The sequence below is a fragment of the Rhamphochromis sp. 'chilingali' genome, assembly GCF_963969265.1.
Source record: "Rhamphochromis sp. 'chilingali' genome assembly, chromosome: 5".
Classification (NCBI taxonomy): domain Eukaryota; kingdom Metazoa; phylum Chordata; class Actinopteri; order Cichliformes; family Cichlidae; genus Rhamphochromis; species Rhamphochromis sp. 'chilingali'.
The window spans coordinates 8,245,094-8,265,116 of NC_137932.1; the positions used below are offsets into that span (position 1 = coordinate 8,245,094).

Below are 20,023 nucleotides of genomic sequence, written 5' to 3' on the forward strand. Positions count from 1 at the left end.
AACAATCAAATCACAGCTTAAATGAACACTTATTAGTAATATAGTAATAATAGTAATATTAGTTATTGAAAGTGCAAAGAAAAAAATCTGAAAATTGGAAAGCAATTTGTGGTTGCTTGTTGTAGCTTGTTTTCACAGCGAAAGGTTTTACTAAATACTGATAAGCAGTAACGCGTTACTGCCCATCTCTGTAATCCAATTACTTTTGCGACGTTGGTGACAACAGCTGTGTGCAGATCAACAATGGATAATATATCCAGTGCGGGACAGAGTATGAGCGTGCAGCGTTTAAAGCGTGGAAGTACTGACCTTATTTTGAGTTTGATTCCATAAAAAGTGACAAAAACATAAACTCGCGGATTCTTCAACTGACCGCTGCGGCTCACCTGCACCAGGGCAAACCTCTGCCTACCCTACTCCTGCTTTACAGGTGAAGTGAAAATAGAGCAACAGGACCACTAGTCTTTGACTTTATTTATTTTCTGCTGTGTTTTACTTGCATCTATTTGAAAAAGTGAGTGTAAACACAAAAAATTATTTTATTTTATGTGCTGGAATGTGCAGAAAATAGGTTTAAATATTAAGCTTATTTCTTCCAGTCAGAGAATGTTGCATATAATTAAAGTTTTGCTTGATGCATAAAGTTAAACGATTAAAACTAATAAAACAAGTTTTAAAAAGAGACATTTCCATTTGATTACATTTTGTATGATGGATTATGCAGAAAAAGTAGAATTGGGCTGAAAAATCTATTGCTTTATCACCTATTCAGGTTGTAAATCGTGTTTTTAAAAAGTAACTAAGCAATTAATTACTTTTGAAAATAAATAATCAGTAAAGTAACGGGATTACTTTTTGGGGGAAGTAATTAGCTACTGATTACTTTTTTCAAGTAACTTGACCAACACGGCTGATAATCAATCTGATATTCTAACTGCTCTATGATACTGTGGGATAAAACCTGCAGCACCAGTGCATTCTAGCCTTTGCACCATATGTGAACATGATCATTTGATTTGCAAAGTGCAGTTCTGTCTACTTTGCAATATGTATTATTGCAAAGTGGAAGTGTTTAGGAACCACAGCAAGTCAGCCAGACCACGTGGCAGACCACATAAAGTTACAGAGCTGGGTCACCGGGTGCTGAGGTGTGTAAAAGTCATCCACGCTCTGCTGATTCAATAAAAGCAGTTTCAAACCAACTGTGGCATTACTATCAACACAAAACTGTGCACCAAGAACCTCATGACATGGGTTTCCATGGCTGAGTAGCTTCAGTGGATGTATTATAGGTGCCTCACTTCACAGTAGTTCATCCCGTAAATGTACTTTTTGTAAACCTTTGTACATTTATATTTACAATTGGTTTTCAAAAAAGAGAAGAAATTCAATTAAATAAATTCAATTGATAGTATTATTTCTGTCATTGGTAATTTTCTATACATGCTGATATCCCAGAAATATCATATTCTCAGTTCCTTGGCTATGATACATCCTGCTTTGTCTGTTTTACCATACAGCTCCTATTTCAGATAAATAAACACAGTTTTATCTTTCATCCTTTATGTTAACTAACAGCACAAAATCCAGTTAAATAAGAGACAGGATTAAAATAAAGCCAGGTTTATTTAAGTATCAAACAGTAAAGAACATCAAAATTCAATTAACATAGGTCACTAACTCAAAAATTGACAACATCCAGAGATTCTTAAATTTGTTGAAATAGCTCATGTGCTAAATGTTTGTGTTCATTTCTTGCATGTCTTTAAAATCAAGTTTGATAAAGTGAAACTGGTTTTTTTAATCATAAAAGGTACTAATCAGTCTGTGTTGTACAAACAAAGCATTTAAGCATTGAAAAAAAACAAAATTAAAGTAAGTAACAAGTACTATACACATTAAAAAAGGCATTGTTTAACCAAGTTTGACAAATACTGTGTATGACTACCTTTTGTACAATGTCACACAAGAAAACTGAATTTGGTGGCTGCATAGCCCTGATTCTGACATGGCAATGTTTAAAAGAAACCAAAAACAACCCCCAAATGTTAATGCTCGAGACATTTTACATACAGCAGTTTCCCTTTTTAACAGTTAAGGGATGAAATCCTGCTCCATTCTAAATGACTGAAGAGGTAACGTATGAGAAGAATGTAACCTGAAGGAAGTCACAGAGGTGAAGTTTGCGAGTAGATATGTTGTAAAATGTAGTGATTGTAGTGGTAGTATCTGTTTCGGTGAGCACCCAGTTGTACGAGGTTTATTAAATTCGCTTTGTCTCATGCTACATTGCAACCTCAGTGGAAAAAAGAAGTCATATTTCCTTCCTGTCATTATGAGCACTGTGTGATTACAGACATCTACGACTGGTAAAAAATCTTGGTCGCTTCACTCGAACTCCGGTGTGGTTTGTGGTCAGAATCTTCACGTTAACAAATCACTTCTTTCTTTATTTCTTTATTTTTTAAAACTTTTTCCAAATATGAGCTCTATCACTCCTTTCTCATGAAGTTTTACACATTCCAGTATTATAAATGTACACTTTGTATTGTCAAGTCTTTGGCACATAAACCATTTGCTTGGCCAACAAGTGTGCACTTAAAGTTCAGAGATGTTTGAGAACTGTGCTCTCAAAATGGCTCAGTAACAGCGCTGTTTTGTTCTAGATTATCTTGCAACAGACTTCCAAATCGACTTAATGAACAGTTTGAGTTATTAATTACAAGTCATGTCACCAACTTTAACCTGGATAAACGTGACCAAGTGAGGATAAAATGGACTATCTTAAAAGTCCAGCAGCAAGACTTTGTAAAGTTTAAATGTGTTACTGAGGTAAAGCACCCTAGAAGTTTATAATGATATAATACAGTATCCAGTGATTATGATCTGCACAAATTAACAATGCCCAAGCTCAAAAATTATTATTACAGGTCGTACTTCAATATACCGTAGCTGCCATCTGTTTGGCGACAAACTATTTACAATCTATAGCAGTTCAGGTACAAAGTAAAGAGAGACAAAAGTAAAATAACTGTTTGAGCTCTTAAATGTCCTAACATGTACAGTCACAGTGTCCAATCTGTGGACAAAGTGTGGTGTAAATGTAGTAAAAGCCAGCATATATTTGGATCAGACGTTCGTGATGTATTGCTGATGACTTAGAAAGGTTTCGGGAATCGGCACCGACTCGTTGCTCTTAAAAATTAACGAGGCGATCGAGGACTCGGCTCACAACCGGCTCTGCTTGAGCCTGTCGATGTGGTAGCAGAGTTTGAGCGCTGGTCCCAGCTTCAATCCCAGGTACTTCATCATCATCTCGCTTTTCAGAAGAAGTAGGGCGTCCCCATCTATTTCCTGGAATATAGCAAGATATAGTTGTAAAGCAACGGAAAAAAAGGATTACTTTAAATATTCCACTCAAGTGCTGTGTGAGAAATGGAGGCGGCACAGTGACTTATTTAAAAGGCTCGGGGACAAACCTTCGTGCACTTTAAAAATTCTTTAATAATATTCATGCAGTTTCCATTTCAGCTCATTTACATTCAGGACCACAGGGCACTGGGTGACAGATAATTTGAGCTACAGCTGTCATATAAGAGATTTTTAAATAGAAAGCATACCCTGCTTCTTGTAAGCTGTGCCCCAGTGCATGTTGGGAAATGAGCTCAGTTCCAGTACATTTAGTATTTAAGTTACACGGCATTAAGCGGGTCGGACTTACATGCTTCCTGAATGCTTCCGCATGGGGTCCCAGAGCTTGGGGATCAGCATCTTTAATGAACCAAACCACATCCTCCACACCCCAGCTGGAAGGGTCCTTACCAACAGGACGCTTGCACTCTCCAGCTTCTGACATCGGGCTGTAGGCTAGATAGCAAAAGAGGACAGGCAGGGTGAATTTTTATTCTAAAAAACAAAAACAAAATTGATGATCTCATAATGTTGCCTGAAAAGAACTTAGAACACAGTCTATAGACTCTGAAGTGATGCGAAAGAGCCTTTACTGCTCATCTGGGTTTTTGGTTTTTTTTGGCTTCTGTAAACACTTAAGAGATAACGTCTCAATCGCTAGTTTTGAGTTTTATTAATAGCGCAGCAGTCTTTTATTTTGAAATTTCACCCAGTTAGATTTACATAGATGATGAAGGAGGGTGTAATTTAGCTTGTGAGTAAAAAGTTACTGAGCAGAATACTTGGTTTCTCAGCCAATCAACCCCTTTCTTTCCTTACTTCCTGTTTCGAATAACGTAGATGGCGTCGGCCAAAATTCTCAACTCATCGTTTCAAAATAAGTCGGCAAAACAATGCTTGTGAAAATGCTAGAAGTAGCTGGCCTAGCTCTGTCTGAAGGAAATATTACAGAGACACTGTCACCTCCTAGGCTAACCAATTAGGGAAAACGACAATTAAAAATTGTATATTACAATTTTACAAAGTGTTACCTTTGAGTCACACTGAATTTAGGCAGTATTAGCATGTGTACTACTTATGTCAAGCTTCTTCTCATGGGTCTTCCAGAGATTGCTGATCTCAGCATATTTCGGTAGAGGTCTCAGGTTAATCTTTTTGCATTGCACAAAATTCAATTATATTGAAGCTAAAAAACTCCAGGGTTTCTCACACTAAAGCTACAGCACACCTGACTGTGTGACTTTACTTGGGCAGATCTATGATGGAAACCCATCCCAAACCACTTACACCACAAATGACATTATTATGCTGTAAACTAGCACAACTATAGATGTAGGCAGATGTTAAAGAAATGCATATGAAAATAAATGCAAACATCTCTTGAATGATGAGTGATCTGGGCCTTCATTGGTCTAAATAATTTCATCTCTAAAGATATGGATAACATAATTACAATGCAAGTATAAACCAACACTAATGGCACAGGTGATGTGCATGGAAGTGCACCTGGCAATAATTTATAGCCTCACCATTTCTGTTTCCTTCCTGGTGACTTCCTGGGCTTGACGCTTGTCTGCACATGCCTGCTGTAGCAGAGCAACTGCTGCCACGGTAACCGTAGGACTGCTTCATCTGATACTGTGACGTCGTGACGCTGAATGCAGAATCACTGGGATCTATAGCATAGCGCCTCGAGTCCACCGGTGGGTCACATAAAAAATCATCAGCCAATGGCGTCTCCGCTGGGGAGGGAAGTACAGGAAGTGGCATTGTTAAAGCCAAACCCAACAAAAAAAAAAGTTTCTTTTTTTAACATGACCATTGCAATTATACTGTGAGATATCCCATCATGGTTATCAGAGGATGTACCCTAACAACCCTGAATGAAACGACTTTCATGGATTATCATGAAAGCTTGATATGCCTGAGTTGCACTGAGGCAATGGCAAAAAAACAAGGTTAAATTAAAAAGCTAATGACATTTCCTGTTGGCCTTAGCTTTAGACTGTGTTAGGCGCTAGTTGATATTAACAAGCAAAAAGATGCTGAACATAGTACTGTCATGGTCCTGCGACCATGACTCAGTGACTTTATGTTTATGTACTTATTGTTATTACTTTCATTATTATTCATGGCTGTTTTGGGATGGTTTGTGTTTGGGATTTTAGACACTGGGTTCTGGGTTTGTGCTCCCTCTGTTGGTCCCTGGTGTTAGTGTTCCCCTGTCTCGTCAGGTTAATCAGGTCCAGCTGTTTCCCCCATCTGTGTGTGATTTCCCAGTGTCTCTTTGTGTATTTATAGCGTGTGATTTCCTCTGCTCCTCGTCGCGTCGTCTGTGTTCCTACCTGTGTTCATCCTCTGTGTTACCCTGCGTACTCTGCATCTACCCTGTGAAATCCTCTGCGTGCTCTCCCTGCTGTTCTCCCTTCGTGTTCAGGTTTGCCACTCCTTTGTGTAGTTTCACCCAGTTTAGTTCATCCGTAGTTCTGTTTTGCCATCTCCTCTTTATGTTTGTTATTATCAATAAATCACCCTCACACCTGAATGAGTGCTGCGCTTTGAGTCCTCCTTCCACTCTCCACACAGCCGCTGCCCCGGACCGTGACAGTACGACGCGACCACAACATGGACCCAGCAGCACTTAATCCATCCAGGGAACTACGGGAAAATCTCATCGATGCCACACAGGAGCTGATCGACCTGTGGCTGGAAAGCCCGGGTGGCACGTCCCAGCGCGCTGTAGAGAGGCGGCTACAGCGTCTGGTGACCGGTCTCCCATGGCTTCTGGGCTCGCTTTGTTCGTGGGAGCGGGAGTTCCTCCTTCTGGACCTCGGTCTTCACCCCCCGTCTGCTTTTACTTCCGAGCAGTCCGAGGCGGTGAGCGAGCGACATGTTCTGGCTTCCCCAGATTCCGAGACTCTGTTTTCTGGGGCTATCCAGAGCGGGATGGGAGACTGTTCGGATCGCTTACCCACCTTCGTGGTAACGGACCCTTCGCAAGTGGGCGTGTACAGACCCTCTGTGAAACCGAGAGACTGTTTCTCTGCCGCTCCTTCTGAGCCAGGACTCTATCACCATTCTCCGGCTCAGTTCTGTGTCCAGCCACAAGCTTCCCAGTCTGTAGCTCAACCATTAGCCTCCCTTAAGCCACAATTTTCACACTGTTTTTCCACCGCCGTTTCTGAGCAGGGAGACAAACTGTTACATTACGGACCTGTTCCTCAACAGCTGGCAACATTAGTGACTGTTACTCACTCCGGGGCTTCCCCAGAGGCGGGGTTGCTGCCCTCAGCTTACTCTGGACCCCTGGTGGCCAAGATGCCAGCTGTGAACTGCACCGGGCTGTCACTGCCTGAGCAGGGTCAGTGCTCTGCGCAGCTGCAGCCCTCCGTATGTGTGCCAGAGGCCCACGTGCCTACTGGTTTTGTTTCACATGTGCCAGAGGCCCACGTGCCTACTGGTTTTGTTTCACGTGTGCCAGAGGCCCACGTGCCTGCTGGTTTTGTTTCATGTGTGCCGGGGGCCCCGGTGCCCACTGGTTCTGCGGCTGTTTTCGCTGGGGGGCCCGAGGAGCCCGTCCAGCCTCCTGTTTCGCCTGCTGGGGGGCCCGAGGAGCCCGTCCGGCCACCTGTGGCTGCTTCTCCACCTTTGGCTGCTTCTCCACCTGTGGCTGCAGCGCCGCCTCCTGCAGTATCATCACCTGCAGCGCTACCACCTGCTACTGCCACGCCTCAGCCTGAAGCTTCAGCCTCGCCTGGTTCTGGTCCAGCTTCATCCTCACCTGGCCCAGCTTCAGCTTCAGCGTCTGCTTCGCCTAGCCCAGCTTCAGCTACAGCTTCATCCACGCCTGGCCCGGCTTCATCCACGCCTGGCCCGGCTTCATCCTCGCCTGGTTCTGGTCCAGCTTCATCCTCACCTGGCCCAGCTTCAGCTACAGCGTCAGCTTCGCCTGGCCCAGCTTCAGCTGCAGCTTCTTCATCGCCTGGCCCGGCTTCATCTTCGCCTGGCCCGGCTTCATCTTCGCCTGGCCCGGCTTCATCTTCGCCTGGTCCATCATCAACATCATCAGCATCGTCTGGTCCATCATCAGCATCGCCTGGTCCAGCCTTCGTGTCTGCATCCTCGTCTGGTCCAGCCTTTGTGTCTGCATCATCATCTCCGCCTGCTGCGGTCCCGGCTTCCGTGCCCTCAGCCTCGCCTGGCCCAGCCTCGTTTGGGTCTGGAGCTAAACGGCCGTTTTCTGGACCGCTGGCTAGGCTACTGGCCGACCGCCGTCGCCTGAGTGGCCGCCGTTGCCTTCCGCACGGCCGGCCCCCGGACCGCCATCGCCTGAGTGGCCGCCGTTGCCTTCCGCACGGCCGGCCCCCGGACCGCCATCGCCTGAGTGGCCGCCGTTGCCTTCCGCACGGCCGGCCCCCAGACCGCCATCGCCTGAGTGGCCGCCGTTGCCTTCCGCACGGCCGGCCCCCGGACCGCCATCGCCTGTGTGGCCGCCGTTGCCTTCCGCACGGCCGGCCTCCTGAACTCTTTACGCACCGCCGTTGCCTTCCGCACGGCCGGCCTCCTGAATTCTTTACGCGCCGCCGCTGCCTTCTTCGTGGACGGCCTCCTGAACTGTGCTTTGGACTCTGCTCCCCTGTGGGTTTTGTGTTCATCTTTGTTTTGGGACTCTGGGGCCTCCGTCCGTGGTCGTGGTCCGGTCCCTCCGTCCTGGGCCCCCTGCCGCCCGCCCGGATCTGGTGGTGTGTTTCTGTGGCTGTCGGGGGCCAGTCCTTGAGGGGGGGGGTACTGTCATGGTCCTGCGACCATGACTCAGTGACTTTATGTTTATGTACTTATTGTTATTACTTTCATTATTATTCATGGCTGTTTTGGGATGGTTTGTGTTTGGGATTTTAGACACTGGGTTCTGGGTTTGTGCTCCCTCTGTTGGTCCCTGGTGTTAGTGTTCCCCTGTCTCGTCAGGTTAATCAGGTCCAGCTGTTTCCCCCATCTGTGTGTGATTTCCCAGTGTCTCTTTGTGTATTTATAGCGTGTGATTTCCTCTGCTCCTCGTCGCGTCGTCTGTGTTCCTACCTGTGTTCATCCTCTGTGTTACCCTGCGTACTCTGCATCTACCCTGTGAAATCCTCTGCGTGCTCTCCCTGCTGTTCTCCCTTCGTGTTCAGGTTTGCCACTCCTTTGTGTAGTTTCACCCAGTTTAGTTCATCCGTAGTTCTGTTTTGCCATCTCCTCTTTATGTTTGTTATTATCAATAAATCACCCTCACACCTGAATGAGTGCTGCGCTTTGAGTCCTCCTTCCACTCTCCACACGGCCGCTGCCCCGGACCGTGACAAGTACAAGCTATTATAGCTTAAAAATCATTGCATAAAGCTCAATGTATAGCCTCAAAACACTGCAAGTGTGGCTGTATTGTTCAAACTGGGTGATAGATACAAAAAGTAGAAGGACTGTGATGACCATATGAAATTTATAATGAGTCAAGAAAAAAAGATTCTTAATATCTTACTATATTTTCAGACCAGTATAAAGCCTTTGGGTGTATATAGTATATTAGACAGCTTCCTTTCACCAGACTAGAATAATATAGAAAGAACTGTATAATAAATACAAAGCTAATCTTTAGGTAAGCTGCATTAAAGCCCCCGCGGTCTGTAACTGTATGGATCTGAAATGGATGAAAGAGTCAGTAATTCCTCAGAGTCTGCTCCCTTTGTGCCAGCTTTTCAGCTTGTCAATAATGTAAATGCTTGCTAGTTAAGTCAGAACCAGGCAGATACAGATTTTCCTAATGACAGATTTATAACATTGAAATATGCTACTAAGATTTTGCATTACTTCTGCATTATGCTCATGCAAAGGTTAAATGTACTGCTATTGTGTTCTGAAAAATCAATTATGATTAAGATCTGGGCATGCAAATTTGAAGGATTACACACCCCCACATGCACACAATAAGGCACATGTGCCCTACAGAATGTATTTTGATACTTTTCAAATATAAGCAGTTGTAGATATGCAGCAAAATACTGCTTATATATCTGAGTTCATTGCAACAGCTAAAAAGTCGTCTTTGATCTTTACATCATAACGTATTACTGCGGCACATACTATATATATATATGTGCGTGTTAAAAATAAGATTTAGAAGATTAGTCACTCAAAAGGAAATGTATACTTCCAATATACATAGATGCTCCTGAAATGCTTTTTCCACTGGAGGAAAAAAAATATCAATATCTGTCTGGGTGGCACCACGGGGATCGTGCTGATTTTTTGTCTGCATGCATATGCGCATGTGCACTTCATCTCTGTGTCTACAGTCTGACATCAAACACTTTTCATGATTTGCATGAACAAAGAGCAAACGGCTGGTCCTTGACGCATGAGATTTCCCCCCTCTAACCTTAAATACACTAAAGGCAGCCTTTAAATATTTGCTTATTCAAAGCAAGGCTAATCTTTAGGGTGGGAAAGATGTTTTTAAAATGAAAGAAAGCATGGTTGTATGACTTTTGTTTCCTATTTAAAAGAATATTTAAGATTCGTACTTCTAAAAATCTTATTTTCTAAGCAACTAAGGAAAAGAGGCTGGGAAGATTGGAAGGGAAAACAAAATATGTAACTGGGTTATGTGTGAAGGTGTGAGCCCTTTATCCTAAATAAATCCACATATGCTTGTGGTTTAAATTAGATAAATAAATTAGGGAAAACCAGTCACTAGTGTATTTAGAGAACAAAAATGAAACATCACATTGGAAAAAAAATAGACAGAAGCATTTTATCTTGCCCCTCAATTAAAGTCAAAGGCAGAGTAGTAAAGGATGGGGGGTTGTGGGGGTGGGAGATAATACAAGAAGTAGACAAAACAAAAAAGAAGGTGGAGGCCACAAAGTCACACCATCACTTCAACCAGTGAATGCACAATGAGAATCACATTTTGAAAAACCACCATTGGTTAGCTTTCCCTCAATCGTTCTTCTTATTATTCTGGGCCATAGTTCACATCTGTTTGCATGCATATGTGTGAATGAATGTGAGACCGTATGGTTGATTATGTGTATGTTGGAATATGTATGTTTATCTTTAATGAATGGCTTATTTCTCCACTATTGTTATTATTAATGGCCAAGCTTCTTTATGGAAAAACTGATCATTATAACTGTGCGTGTCTTTGTGTCTTTTTACCTGTCAGGACCTGTGGTGTGGCAGAATGGGGGACGATGGCAGCGTCCTGTGGGATGGAGCCCATCTCTGGCTCTGGTGTGCTGCTGGGAGGAGAATTGGCTAGAGGGGACATCACCATCCGGGGCTTCAGCTACAGGGGAACATACACATGCAGTCGCTAATTAGAGGTTCTGCATGTTGAAAACTGACATGGGTGAAAGAAAATCCTTAGCTATAGCTGTAGAGTTCCTATAATGCAGCACATACTATAAAGTCTGGTAAATGGGCTAGGCTAAAGCCCATTACTGTAGATTTACAGCTGAGGACAAAAGCATCTTGTTGTGAGCTTTGTTTAAAAGCAGGCAGGCAACCACAACAGATAAACTCACCAAACACTTTATTAAATACAGTCTCGGTTAAGCCCTTTTTTGCCTTCAGAGCTGCCTTAATTCCTTGTTGCATGGATTCAGCAATGTTGGAAACATTCCTCTGAGACTTGTGTCCATACTGACATGAGAGCATCAGACAGTTGCTGCAGACTTGTCAGCTGCACATCTATGACGTGGATCTCCTGCTCCACCACATTACAGTACAGTGAACTCTCTGTCATGTTCACGAAACCAGTTAGAGATTATCTGAGCTTTGTGACATGGTGCCCAGAGCAGCCAGCAGGTCATAAAGGGATAGGGATGGTCACCAACAACAATCAGGTAGGCTGTGTTGATATTAAGGGGCCAAAGGTTTGCAAAGAAAATATCCACTATACCAGGGGTGGGCAACTCCAGACCTCGAGAGCCGGTGTCCCTGCAGGTTTTAGATGTGTCCTTGAACCAATACAGCTGAGTTAAATGGCTAAATTAGCTCCTCAACGTGTCCTGAAGTTCTCCAGAGGCCTGGTAACAAACTAATCATGTGATTCAGGTGTGTTGACCCAATGTGAGATCTAAAACCTGCAGGACACCAGCCCTCGAGGCCTGGAATTGCCCACCCCTGCACTATACCATTCCATCACCAAAAACAAGCTGAAATGCTGATACAAGATAGCATGGATCCATGCTTTTATGTTGTTTACACCAAATTTTGGTGCAAACATTCACACTGGCGTAACCATTTCTACATGGCTAAAAGCACGGAGCTAGTGTTGAGCGATTGGTTGATTGAATATTTCCTTAACAAACAACTGAATTATACCTGCTAAAATGGCTGGTGAGTGTAGAAAAATCACAACTTACAATACCGAGATACATTTACCAGCTTTAACTTTTTTCATACAAAATGTCATCACTTCTGCCCCAAGTAGAGGAGCTTAAGTATCTCGGGGTCTTGTTCACAAGTGATGGGAGAAGGGAGCGGGAGATCGACAGACGGATTGGTGCAGCGGCCGCAGTGATGCGAGAGCAGAGTGTAAAAGCGAAGCTCTCAATTTACCGGTCAATCTACGCCCCTACCCTCACCTATGGTCACGAGCTGTGGGTAGTGACCGAAAGAATGAGACTACGAATACCCTTCCTCCGAAGGGTGGCTGGGCTCTCTCTTAGAGATAGGGTGAGAAGTTCGGCCATCCGGGAGGGGCTCAGAGTAGAGCCGCTGCTCCTCCACATCGAAAGAAGCCAGTTGAGGTAGTTCGGGCATCTGATAAGGATGCCCCCTGGGCGCGGTTTTCCAGGCATGTCCCACCGGGAGGAGGCCCCAGGGCAGACCCAGGACACACTGGAGAGATTATATCTCTCGGCTGGCCTGGGAACACCTTGTTTTTTCCCCGGATAAGCTGGAGGAGGTGGCTGGGGAGAGGGAGGTCTGGGCTTCTCTGCTTGGGCTGCTGCCCCCGCAACCCGGCCCCAGATAAGAGGAAGAAAATGGATAGATGGATGGATGGATGTCATCACTTCATCATTTTATCCTTTTTGAAATTCTATGAAAACTCTCAATTTATGCCCAAAAACGTGTTTTGTGAGCTCACAGTCAATTTGGCAAATTTATTACTGATGGTTATGCGTGTTGAATGTTTATGCCAAAGTTTAAGAAGTTCCCTTAAGATGTTCCTTAGACACCTCATTTATGAGCATGGGATACGGTATTCCATTCATTCACGTACTATATAGTACTGAGCCACCCATAATTTCTTAATAGTTTGCTAGGAACATGGAAACTATAGGTGCAACGATTTATTTAAAACTTTGGAAATACAAATGGAAATAGTATATAAAGGAAAATATTGATTCTCTACTATTCTGATAAGCTTATAATCCCACCTTTATTCTTCAACACAGCCTTCAACTCTCATATGCAAGCTTTCTTTTCATTTCTTTAAGAAGTCTTCAGGAATAGTTCTCCCGGCTTCCTGAAAGACATTCAAAGCTCTTCTTTGGATGTTGGCTGCTTTTTGATGCGTTCCCAGCCAAGATGATCCCACTCTGCTTCAAAGATTTTGAGGTCCAGGCTCTGGGGAGGCCAATCCATGACTCATGGTGTTCTGTTGATTGTTTATCTATCCAGGTATGCTTTTACTACATTTGCAGAACGTTTGAGATCATTGTCTTTCAAGACATCTGGATCAATGTCTACATAAGACCTGTTACCACTGGCTGCCAGTCAGCATACCTCAGCCTTTTCTACCTGTTTCCTTTCCTTAAGGATAACTTCATGACAGCAATCCTTCCACAACAGATGGTGCAGCTGAAGTGCCAGATGCATCTCTCAGGTCCAGTGTCATTGGCTGGAATTTTTCGTATTTCTTAAAGACATCACTTTCAGATGCTGTTCATCAGCTGCAGATAGTTTTTTAGGCCTACCACTGCTTCTTATGTCATCCACTTGTCCAGTTTTCACAGTTTTTTAAGGATTAACTGCACACCACGATGACATATGCCAAGTTTTCAGCTGATAGCAAGGAATGAGGGCTGCCTTAAGACTACCCAGCGCTGTAGGTGATGAAAATAGTGGGCCATCATGAATACAGACATTCGAGCAAAATAAAGAATGAAAGCTAGGTTAAGTATATGTTTCACAAGGAAGAAAATGCCTTAGTCATTCAAAGGAATGAAAACACAACATGACAACATGAAAACTGTGTGAAAATTCAACTGTGTTTGCTCACAGGAAGACTCAACGGAGTGCACTCTGTGTAAAAAGAAAAATGCATTAAAAGCATTTTCAGTTGTTGATCACATATGTGAGGGAAGTGGTTTGTATGTATAACCACCAAGGGTTCAGGGAAATACGTATAGATTAGCAGCCTCAAAACACAGATGACCTATACTCAGTACTGTATATGATCGTATGCTGTACCAACAAAGACTCCTGCACTGCTGTGTAGACACGGTTTCCCTCTTCTATTAAAGGAATGCCCATCTACATGATTAAACTAAAAAATTAAACTGACCTTAAAGCCAGGCTTCCTGCCTCTTTTCTTCGGGACCTTAAGAGGTGACAGAGTTTCAACATAGTGGCTCTGGAACTCCAGCTTTCGGATAGGAGGGCGTCCTCGCTTCCTGCCAGGCACCTTACCTTGGGGCCCCGGTATGAACTGGGGGTCGAGAGCGGAAGCCTGCATCTCCGAGCCGGCGGACAAGGAACTCATCAGACCTGAGAGACAGCGGGAGAGATTATCAAACTCAAAGTGGCAGCTTTTTAAAAAGCGTGCAACACTGCTCAGCTGCAAATCACAGTGGAAACTCAGAGGCTCACTCACACACACTCACCGCCCCCCTCCTTCGAAACACACCAAAAATATAGGAAGTAGTAGAAACAAAGCCACATAAAGCTTTGTACTTTACTCCACCCCTCCCCCCCCAACCCTCCAGCTGCAAAGATTGCAATAAATATCATTACTGCACTACGAGAGAGAGGGAAAGAGAGAGAGACAAAGCCCCGCAAGCAGGCAGACACACAAACATAGGAAATGAAACCCACAACACCCACACACACTATCAAACAATCAATGAAGTGCGCTGTCACACAGACACACACACATTTACACACGCACAGGCAGTACTTTCAAGTGTTTGATTGAGTGCCATTAATCCACACTGCCACTCTCAATCTATCTCAATCAATCAATCCATATTATTTTGTTTGGGGTTTTTTTTAATTATATAAAAGAATCAGCTGACTTTGCCTTTGAACACGAAGCTCTGTGCTTTACTTCTCAGAGCTCTCCTGCCAATTTACCCGGTCAGCGGCACATTACTCTTTCATTTCTGTAAATGGCTAAACAACGCCTTGATGCAACTTGACTCCAGTGCAGACAGACAGCAGTCTGCAAAGTATTTGCCACTGCAGAGGGAGAGAGAGAGAGAGAGAGAGAGAGAGAGAGAGAGAGAGAGAGAGAGAAACAGGAACAGAGGCAGACAGACCACGTGAATACGTACGATGCCTTTCATCCTCTCTCTCTCTCTCTTTTCCTCAAATAGAAAAAGCTTCAAAGTGACCTGCTGAGCGTTACTTACCATGCACACAGCTGTCTGTGCTAATTGCCGTCTCTGTGATGCCTCACCTCAGCAGCAGATTTATGGATGTCCCCCCCCCCTTCTCCTCTGACAGATCTCGCTTGCTCCAGCAGTCTGCCGCTGCTGTCCTCCGCTGCCACACACTGACTGTCAAGACACCGGCAACTCCGCGTGCCTCTCTCTCTCTCTTCCTCAATCTCCGACACAACCCCCTCCTCTTTCTCTTCTACCCTAACCCCCTTCCTGTGTGTCCCCTTTCAGTCGCCATAGCAACACGCCTCTAACATCCCGTGGCAGCCGGCAGACGTGCTGAGCTCAAAGCACTGTGTGTGTGTGTGTGTGTGTGTGTGTGTGTGTGTGTGTGTGTGTGTGTGTGTGTGTGTGTGGCAGTGTGGGACAGTAATGTAATTACAGTTGCTGCATCTCGGGGTTCTTCTTGCCTGTCTTCAGAAAAAAACAACAAAAAAGAAGGCTTAGAGCGGGTGACAAAGGATTCAAGCTGTGCACTGTTTTGTGCTACAAGCGTATGAGTTACACACAGTAAAATGTCTGTTTTTTCATTTTTGGAGAAGAAATTTCTGCACAGGAAGATTATTTTCTTAAAGAGTCCAGACCAAAATTGGAATATCTCGCTATTTGTTTTTCCTTTGCCTGATTACTTTTGAATCCATGAAGCTTATGCAGACTGGCTTTAAGGTAAAGAGATCAATTTTCCCTGTAAACATCAAACGGTTCCAGCAGAAGCCCCACAGCCCCTTTTGGTTGCGATAAAAGGTCACACTGCTGTCAGAAACTCAACACTCTTCCTTTCATTTATAGTCTTCTTTGGCTTCTATGTCAGCTAATGTAACGCATTTCTTGTTTTATCTGTAATGAAAAAGAAAACAAACATGGAAAGACAAAGAAAAGGGGCCAGCCAACGGCTTGTCTGTGTCTCTAAAGTAAAAAAGAAAAGAAGAAGAAAGCAGGCTCGAGAGGGCTTATTTGCTCTTAAAGGTTACAAGTGTACCAACTCGGGCTTTTCCCCTCACTGCATATCGATTAGTTACGCCCTGGTTGCAATGCCGGTTCCCGTTCCAAGCTGTATTTGTGGGGTTTTAACACTCAATCAGAAGCAGGTTAACCTTTCAAGAAGGAGCCTCAATCCCTGACGCACGCAGGGCGCCTGCATTCGCGGCCTCTGCGAGCGTGTAAAGAGATTTGTCAAGAGTCGGCTGCAAAGCTTCGCTCACGGGATGTTTTAACAGTGAATATTAGGTGCCAGGTGAAGTCTACGTGATAATAAAAAACAACAACGACAGTAAACAGCAAGGTCAGGACAAATACTCTGTAAAACTGTACACATACACGCACTGTAATGGCCTGAGTGCGCAGAAGTGAGAGCCATAAATCATAAAAGTAATTACGCGGTGAGATTAATCCTGATGTCCCTCTTCAATCAGTCCTGTCTCATTACGGCACATCACATTAGAGACATAGACAGACTGAGACAGAACAGATAATCATCTTTTACTTAAAAAAGAATTGGATATGAGGGGTGGGAGCCCATTAACACTCACCGAGTCAATATGAGACAGCGCCAGTTTTTGGGGGGTTTTTTGCAGGCAAGCAGAAAGATTTTCAGCATTGCACGGGACCCACCACTCCCACCCAGACCCCCAAACACAATACGGTTGGGATCGCAGCCTAATTTGTTTATGGCTAATAAAACAATTAAGCAATCAGTGAACCCCTGCATGCGATTTTATTTTCCTGCTGAGGGACATCGGAAGTCAAATGTTGGAGGGAGCCTGGTGTTACAGACTCAGTCATGCAGCGACGATCAGCAGTGATTAGCATAACATAATCACTGGCTTCGGGGCATGGAGATTTGTATCCGCTTTCACTTACGCAGAGGGGACACAGCAATAAAGTGAGTTATAGTTATGCCTCACTAAACTGCACACCTAGACACACACATAAACAAACAGTCTAATCACCGCCTTACAGACACACACAAACCTAAATGCATGCATATAATAAGTGCAGTAAGACAACATACCCTTGCTTGGCAGCAGAATAGATTAGTATAAGTGTGTTTTTGTCTATGTATATGTGTGTATGTGTTTTCTAATCAGTGTAACAATATAACCCCCCCCCCCCGAATTTATTTACAGCTCAGGCAGGGCGTCACCATGGTAACAGACAGTGAAATCGGATTCTGCACCAGCGTCGTGTGATAAGGTGGGAATAAATAAAAGGATAAACAACAATGCGTGTATTAAATAGGCGAGCTCTCACACTCCGCCTGCCCCTCCTTATCTCTGCTGAGCCCTTCTAACTACACAGCACACTTCAGAGAGAAAAGTGGAGGTGGGGAGTGTTGCTCTTTGCACCAACTATGGGTCATGGCGGTGGTCTTGGAGGGGGGAGCTCTCTGACATAGACTAAGCCACACACCTGTACACACACATCTGTATGTAAAACTAGGCTTAGATGTGGTCTGTGGTCTCAAAAATATTTGTAGATGTTGAATTATTTATAACATGTGACACAAACTGACAGGACATCTTTCCAATATCCTTCTTATTGTTACAAATTTGCTTTTTTATGCATTTCTGCTTCACAAGGTAATAGGAGAATGTAAAACATACTCCCAGTCATGTCTGTCTACTTTGTGTGACCTTAATAATATTATATATTATATTATAAAATGCATTTCTATTATATAAAATTCTAGATTTTATGAATAATATCAAATTTTTTCATTTTATTTTTGTTGCAATGGCTGGAGTTGAATCTCTACGTATTTAGCATCCATATTTGTCTTTGATATACAATCATCTGCCACTTTGTTAGGTATACCTTTTCACCTGCTTGTTAACATAACATTTTATGTAAATAAGAAATCACATGGTACTGACTCAGTGCTGTAAATGTGGCATGATTGTTGGTACCAGACAAGTTGGTCTGTGTATTTCAGAAACTGCTGATCTACTGAGATCTTGTACTGATTTCCACTCTAGCTAATCATAACATTACTGTTAAACTCGTACTTTGTGTGTCGGAGTCCTGGATCTTCATACTCTGCACGGCTGACTCTGACTCTGGATCCAAGTTAACCAGATGCCAGCAACTGCGCCCCCTGTGGTCACGTCGATCTTGACGCAGGTGCAGACGCACACCTTTGCTGAGGGTGCCAGGCAGTCTCATGCCCTCAAAGTCAACCGCGTGAGGGCAAAATGCACCACACTGGAACGGCAGAAAGAAAACGCACAGAAATAATCATGTGTACATGTGGCTGATACGCTTAGTTTTTCCATTATTCCATTTGTCAGCATTGATCAAGTCTTCTGAAAATTAATTTTAGACCTTTGAATCCAAAAATGAGTGTGGAAATGGAAAAGAGCAAGCAACTTAAGGACAGATGGAGTAAGACAGAAATGGACAGAGTGAGCAGAAGAAGCACAAAAATTAATTGGGATGCCGATTGGGTAATTATACTAGTGCACGCTCAGAGGTCAAAGGAATAAACTGGAAGTTAATGGGAGAATATGGCTTAGCTAATGATAAAAGTATGTGGAACAATTTGTCTTTTATGCTGTAAAGCGAATGCAATTCAGCCTCCGGGGTGCTGGATTACTGATTAATGTGAACTAACGTGGCTTTAGTCTTCTTTGTACTGAATGGAACAAAAGCGAATGAGAGGGAAGAGCGGAGCCGAGAACTTGTAGACTTAATGGAAATGTTCATATTATCACCCCACGCTGAGAGCAGATCTTGTTTTCTGTGTGTTGTTTGTTAATTGCTATTTCAAGTTTACAGAGGACCTGGTTATATTTATCGCTCTCAGGCTTAGATTAAATAATCCTTGCAATTTTTAGCTGCTTTTGCTTTCCTGAAGGCTCCATATGGACTTCCACCAATGGAAATTTAGCAGGGATTCTAAACCAATCAGTCTAATCACAAAAATATATTAATTATATGCAGCTTATGCTTATACAAAGACTGGCACTGCAAAGCTCTATGGATTATCAGCAAATACAATTTGATGAGGAAGAAGAGAGCGTCACAGTGTCATAAATATCCTAAGCCTGGTGACAAAATTAACTTATTTAAATTGCAATCAGATATTACAAGGTGACTGTGTTTGCTAAATAAACATATTGTAATTAATCTTCCCTGTCGTCCTCAAGCGATTCGACGGGAAGGAGAAGACAGAGAGGAAAGTCATTTCCTTCAGACGCAAACAAAACGAGATAAGGAACATCAGCAAAAAAGATTTTTGTGTACAGTCCTTGTAAAATTCTTTTCTTCGCATTTCACTCATATCCTGTCTCTCTCCCTCCACTAACTCCCAACGGGCACAGCAGATGGCAGCAGGTTTCTTCCTGTCAAAAGAGAGTTTTGCCTTCCCACTGTCGCCAAGTGCTCAAAAGGGGTATTGTCTGATTGGTGGGGGTTTCTCTCTATTGTTGTAGGTCTGTCCTTGAAATATAAAGTTATATAAATAAAACTGTATTGAATTGAACCCTCTATAATAGGGATGTCATGGAACACATGGGAATCAATTTGATACTAAGTGTGTGTGTGTGGGCGGGGGGGGGGGCAGTATTAATAGAAAAGTCTTAATCAGAAGGAAAAACTACATATGAAAACACTGCTGAAAGTCTGAAATTTATGCCTTCCTTCACATTTTCTAAAGCCATAGGTGTGGGGATTCAAGTCTTTCCTGGGCATGTTCCGGTCCCCGGACTTTATGTTTAATATCCATGCTTTATAGGATCTGTAATGAATTATTCCCAGAGGAAATTATGTGAAAAAAATTCCATGGCAACAAGAAGGACAAAAACTCTCTCGACAAACATGTTTGAGTTAAAGCTATTTAAACAATCAGAAAGTAAGAAAAAAGTTTAAAGTGCAGGGAAAGGGGGAAAAAACAGGAGCAACTGAAACAGTCATTCCAGCCATGCTACGAGGTTATACAGGACTCCTCCCGACAATCATCTTGACAT

The 20,023-nt window shown here is 43.4% G+C and overlaps 1 protein-coding gene across 3 annotated transcripts; it reads right to left on the reverse strand.

Annotated features, from left to right (window-relative positions):
- Positions 1-1,623: 1,623 nt before the first annotated feature.
- scml4 (Scm polycomb group protein like 4) lies at positions 1,624-15,201 on the reverse strand. 3 transcript variants are annotated; one of them, XM_080883354.1, is made up of 6 exons: positions 15,077-15,201; positions 13,964-14,166; positions 10,603-10,732; positions 4,941-5,153; positions 3,722-3,867; positions 1,624-3,354 (listed from the first exon to the last, which is right to left on the reverse strand). In XM_080883354.1, exons 2-6 carry the CDS (start codon positions 14,159-14,161, stop codon positions 3,229-3,231), a joined length of 813 nt encoding a protein of 270 aa, XP_080739480.1. In that variant the 5' UTR covers positions 14,162-14,166; positions 15,077-15,201; the 3' UTR covers positions 1,624-3,228. The 3 variants fall into 3 exon arrangements, with proteins under 3 accessions (XP_080739480.1, XP_080739479.1, XP_080739481.1); XM_080883353.1 differs by having other exon boundaries at positions 15,030-15,186; XM_080883355.1 differs by lacking the exon at positions 4,941-5,153 and having other exon boundaries at positions 15,030-15,186.
- Positions 15,202-20,023: the final 4,822 nt, after the last annotated feature.

Bases quoted from the DNA above. Each gene is read 5' to 3' on its own strand.
- scml4 (XM_080883354.1), bottom strand. From the start codon at position 14,161: ATGAGTTCCTTGTCCGCCGGCTCGGAGATGCAGGCTTCCGCTCTCGAC. The intron at 5,154-10,602 runs GTAAAAAGACAC...TTCCCTCCCCAG, and splicing joins CACACCACAGGTCCTGACAG to CGGAGACGCCATTGGCTGAT. The intron at 3,355-3,721 runs GTAAGTCCGACC...GCTATATTCCAG, and splicing joins CGGAAGCATTCAGGAAGCAT to GAAATAGATGGGGACGCCCT.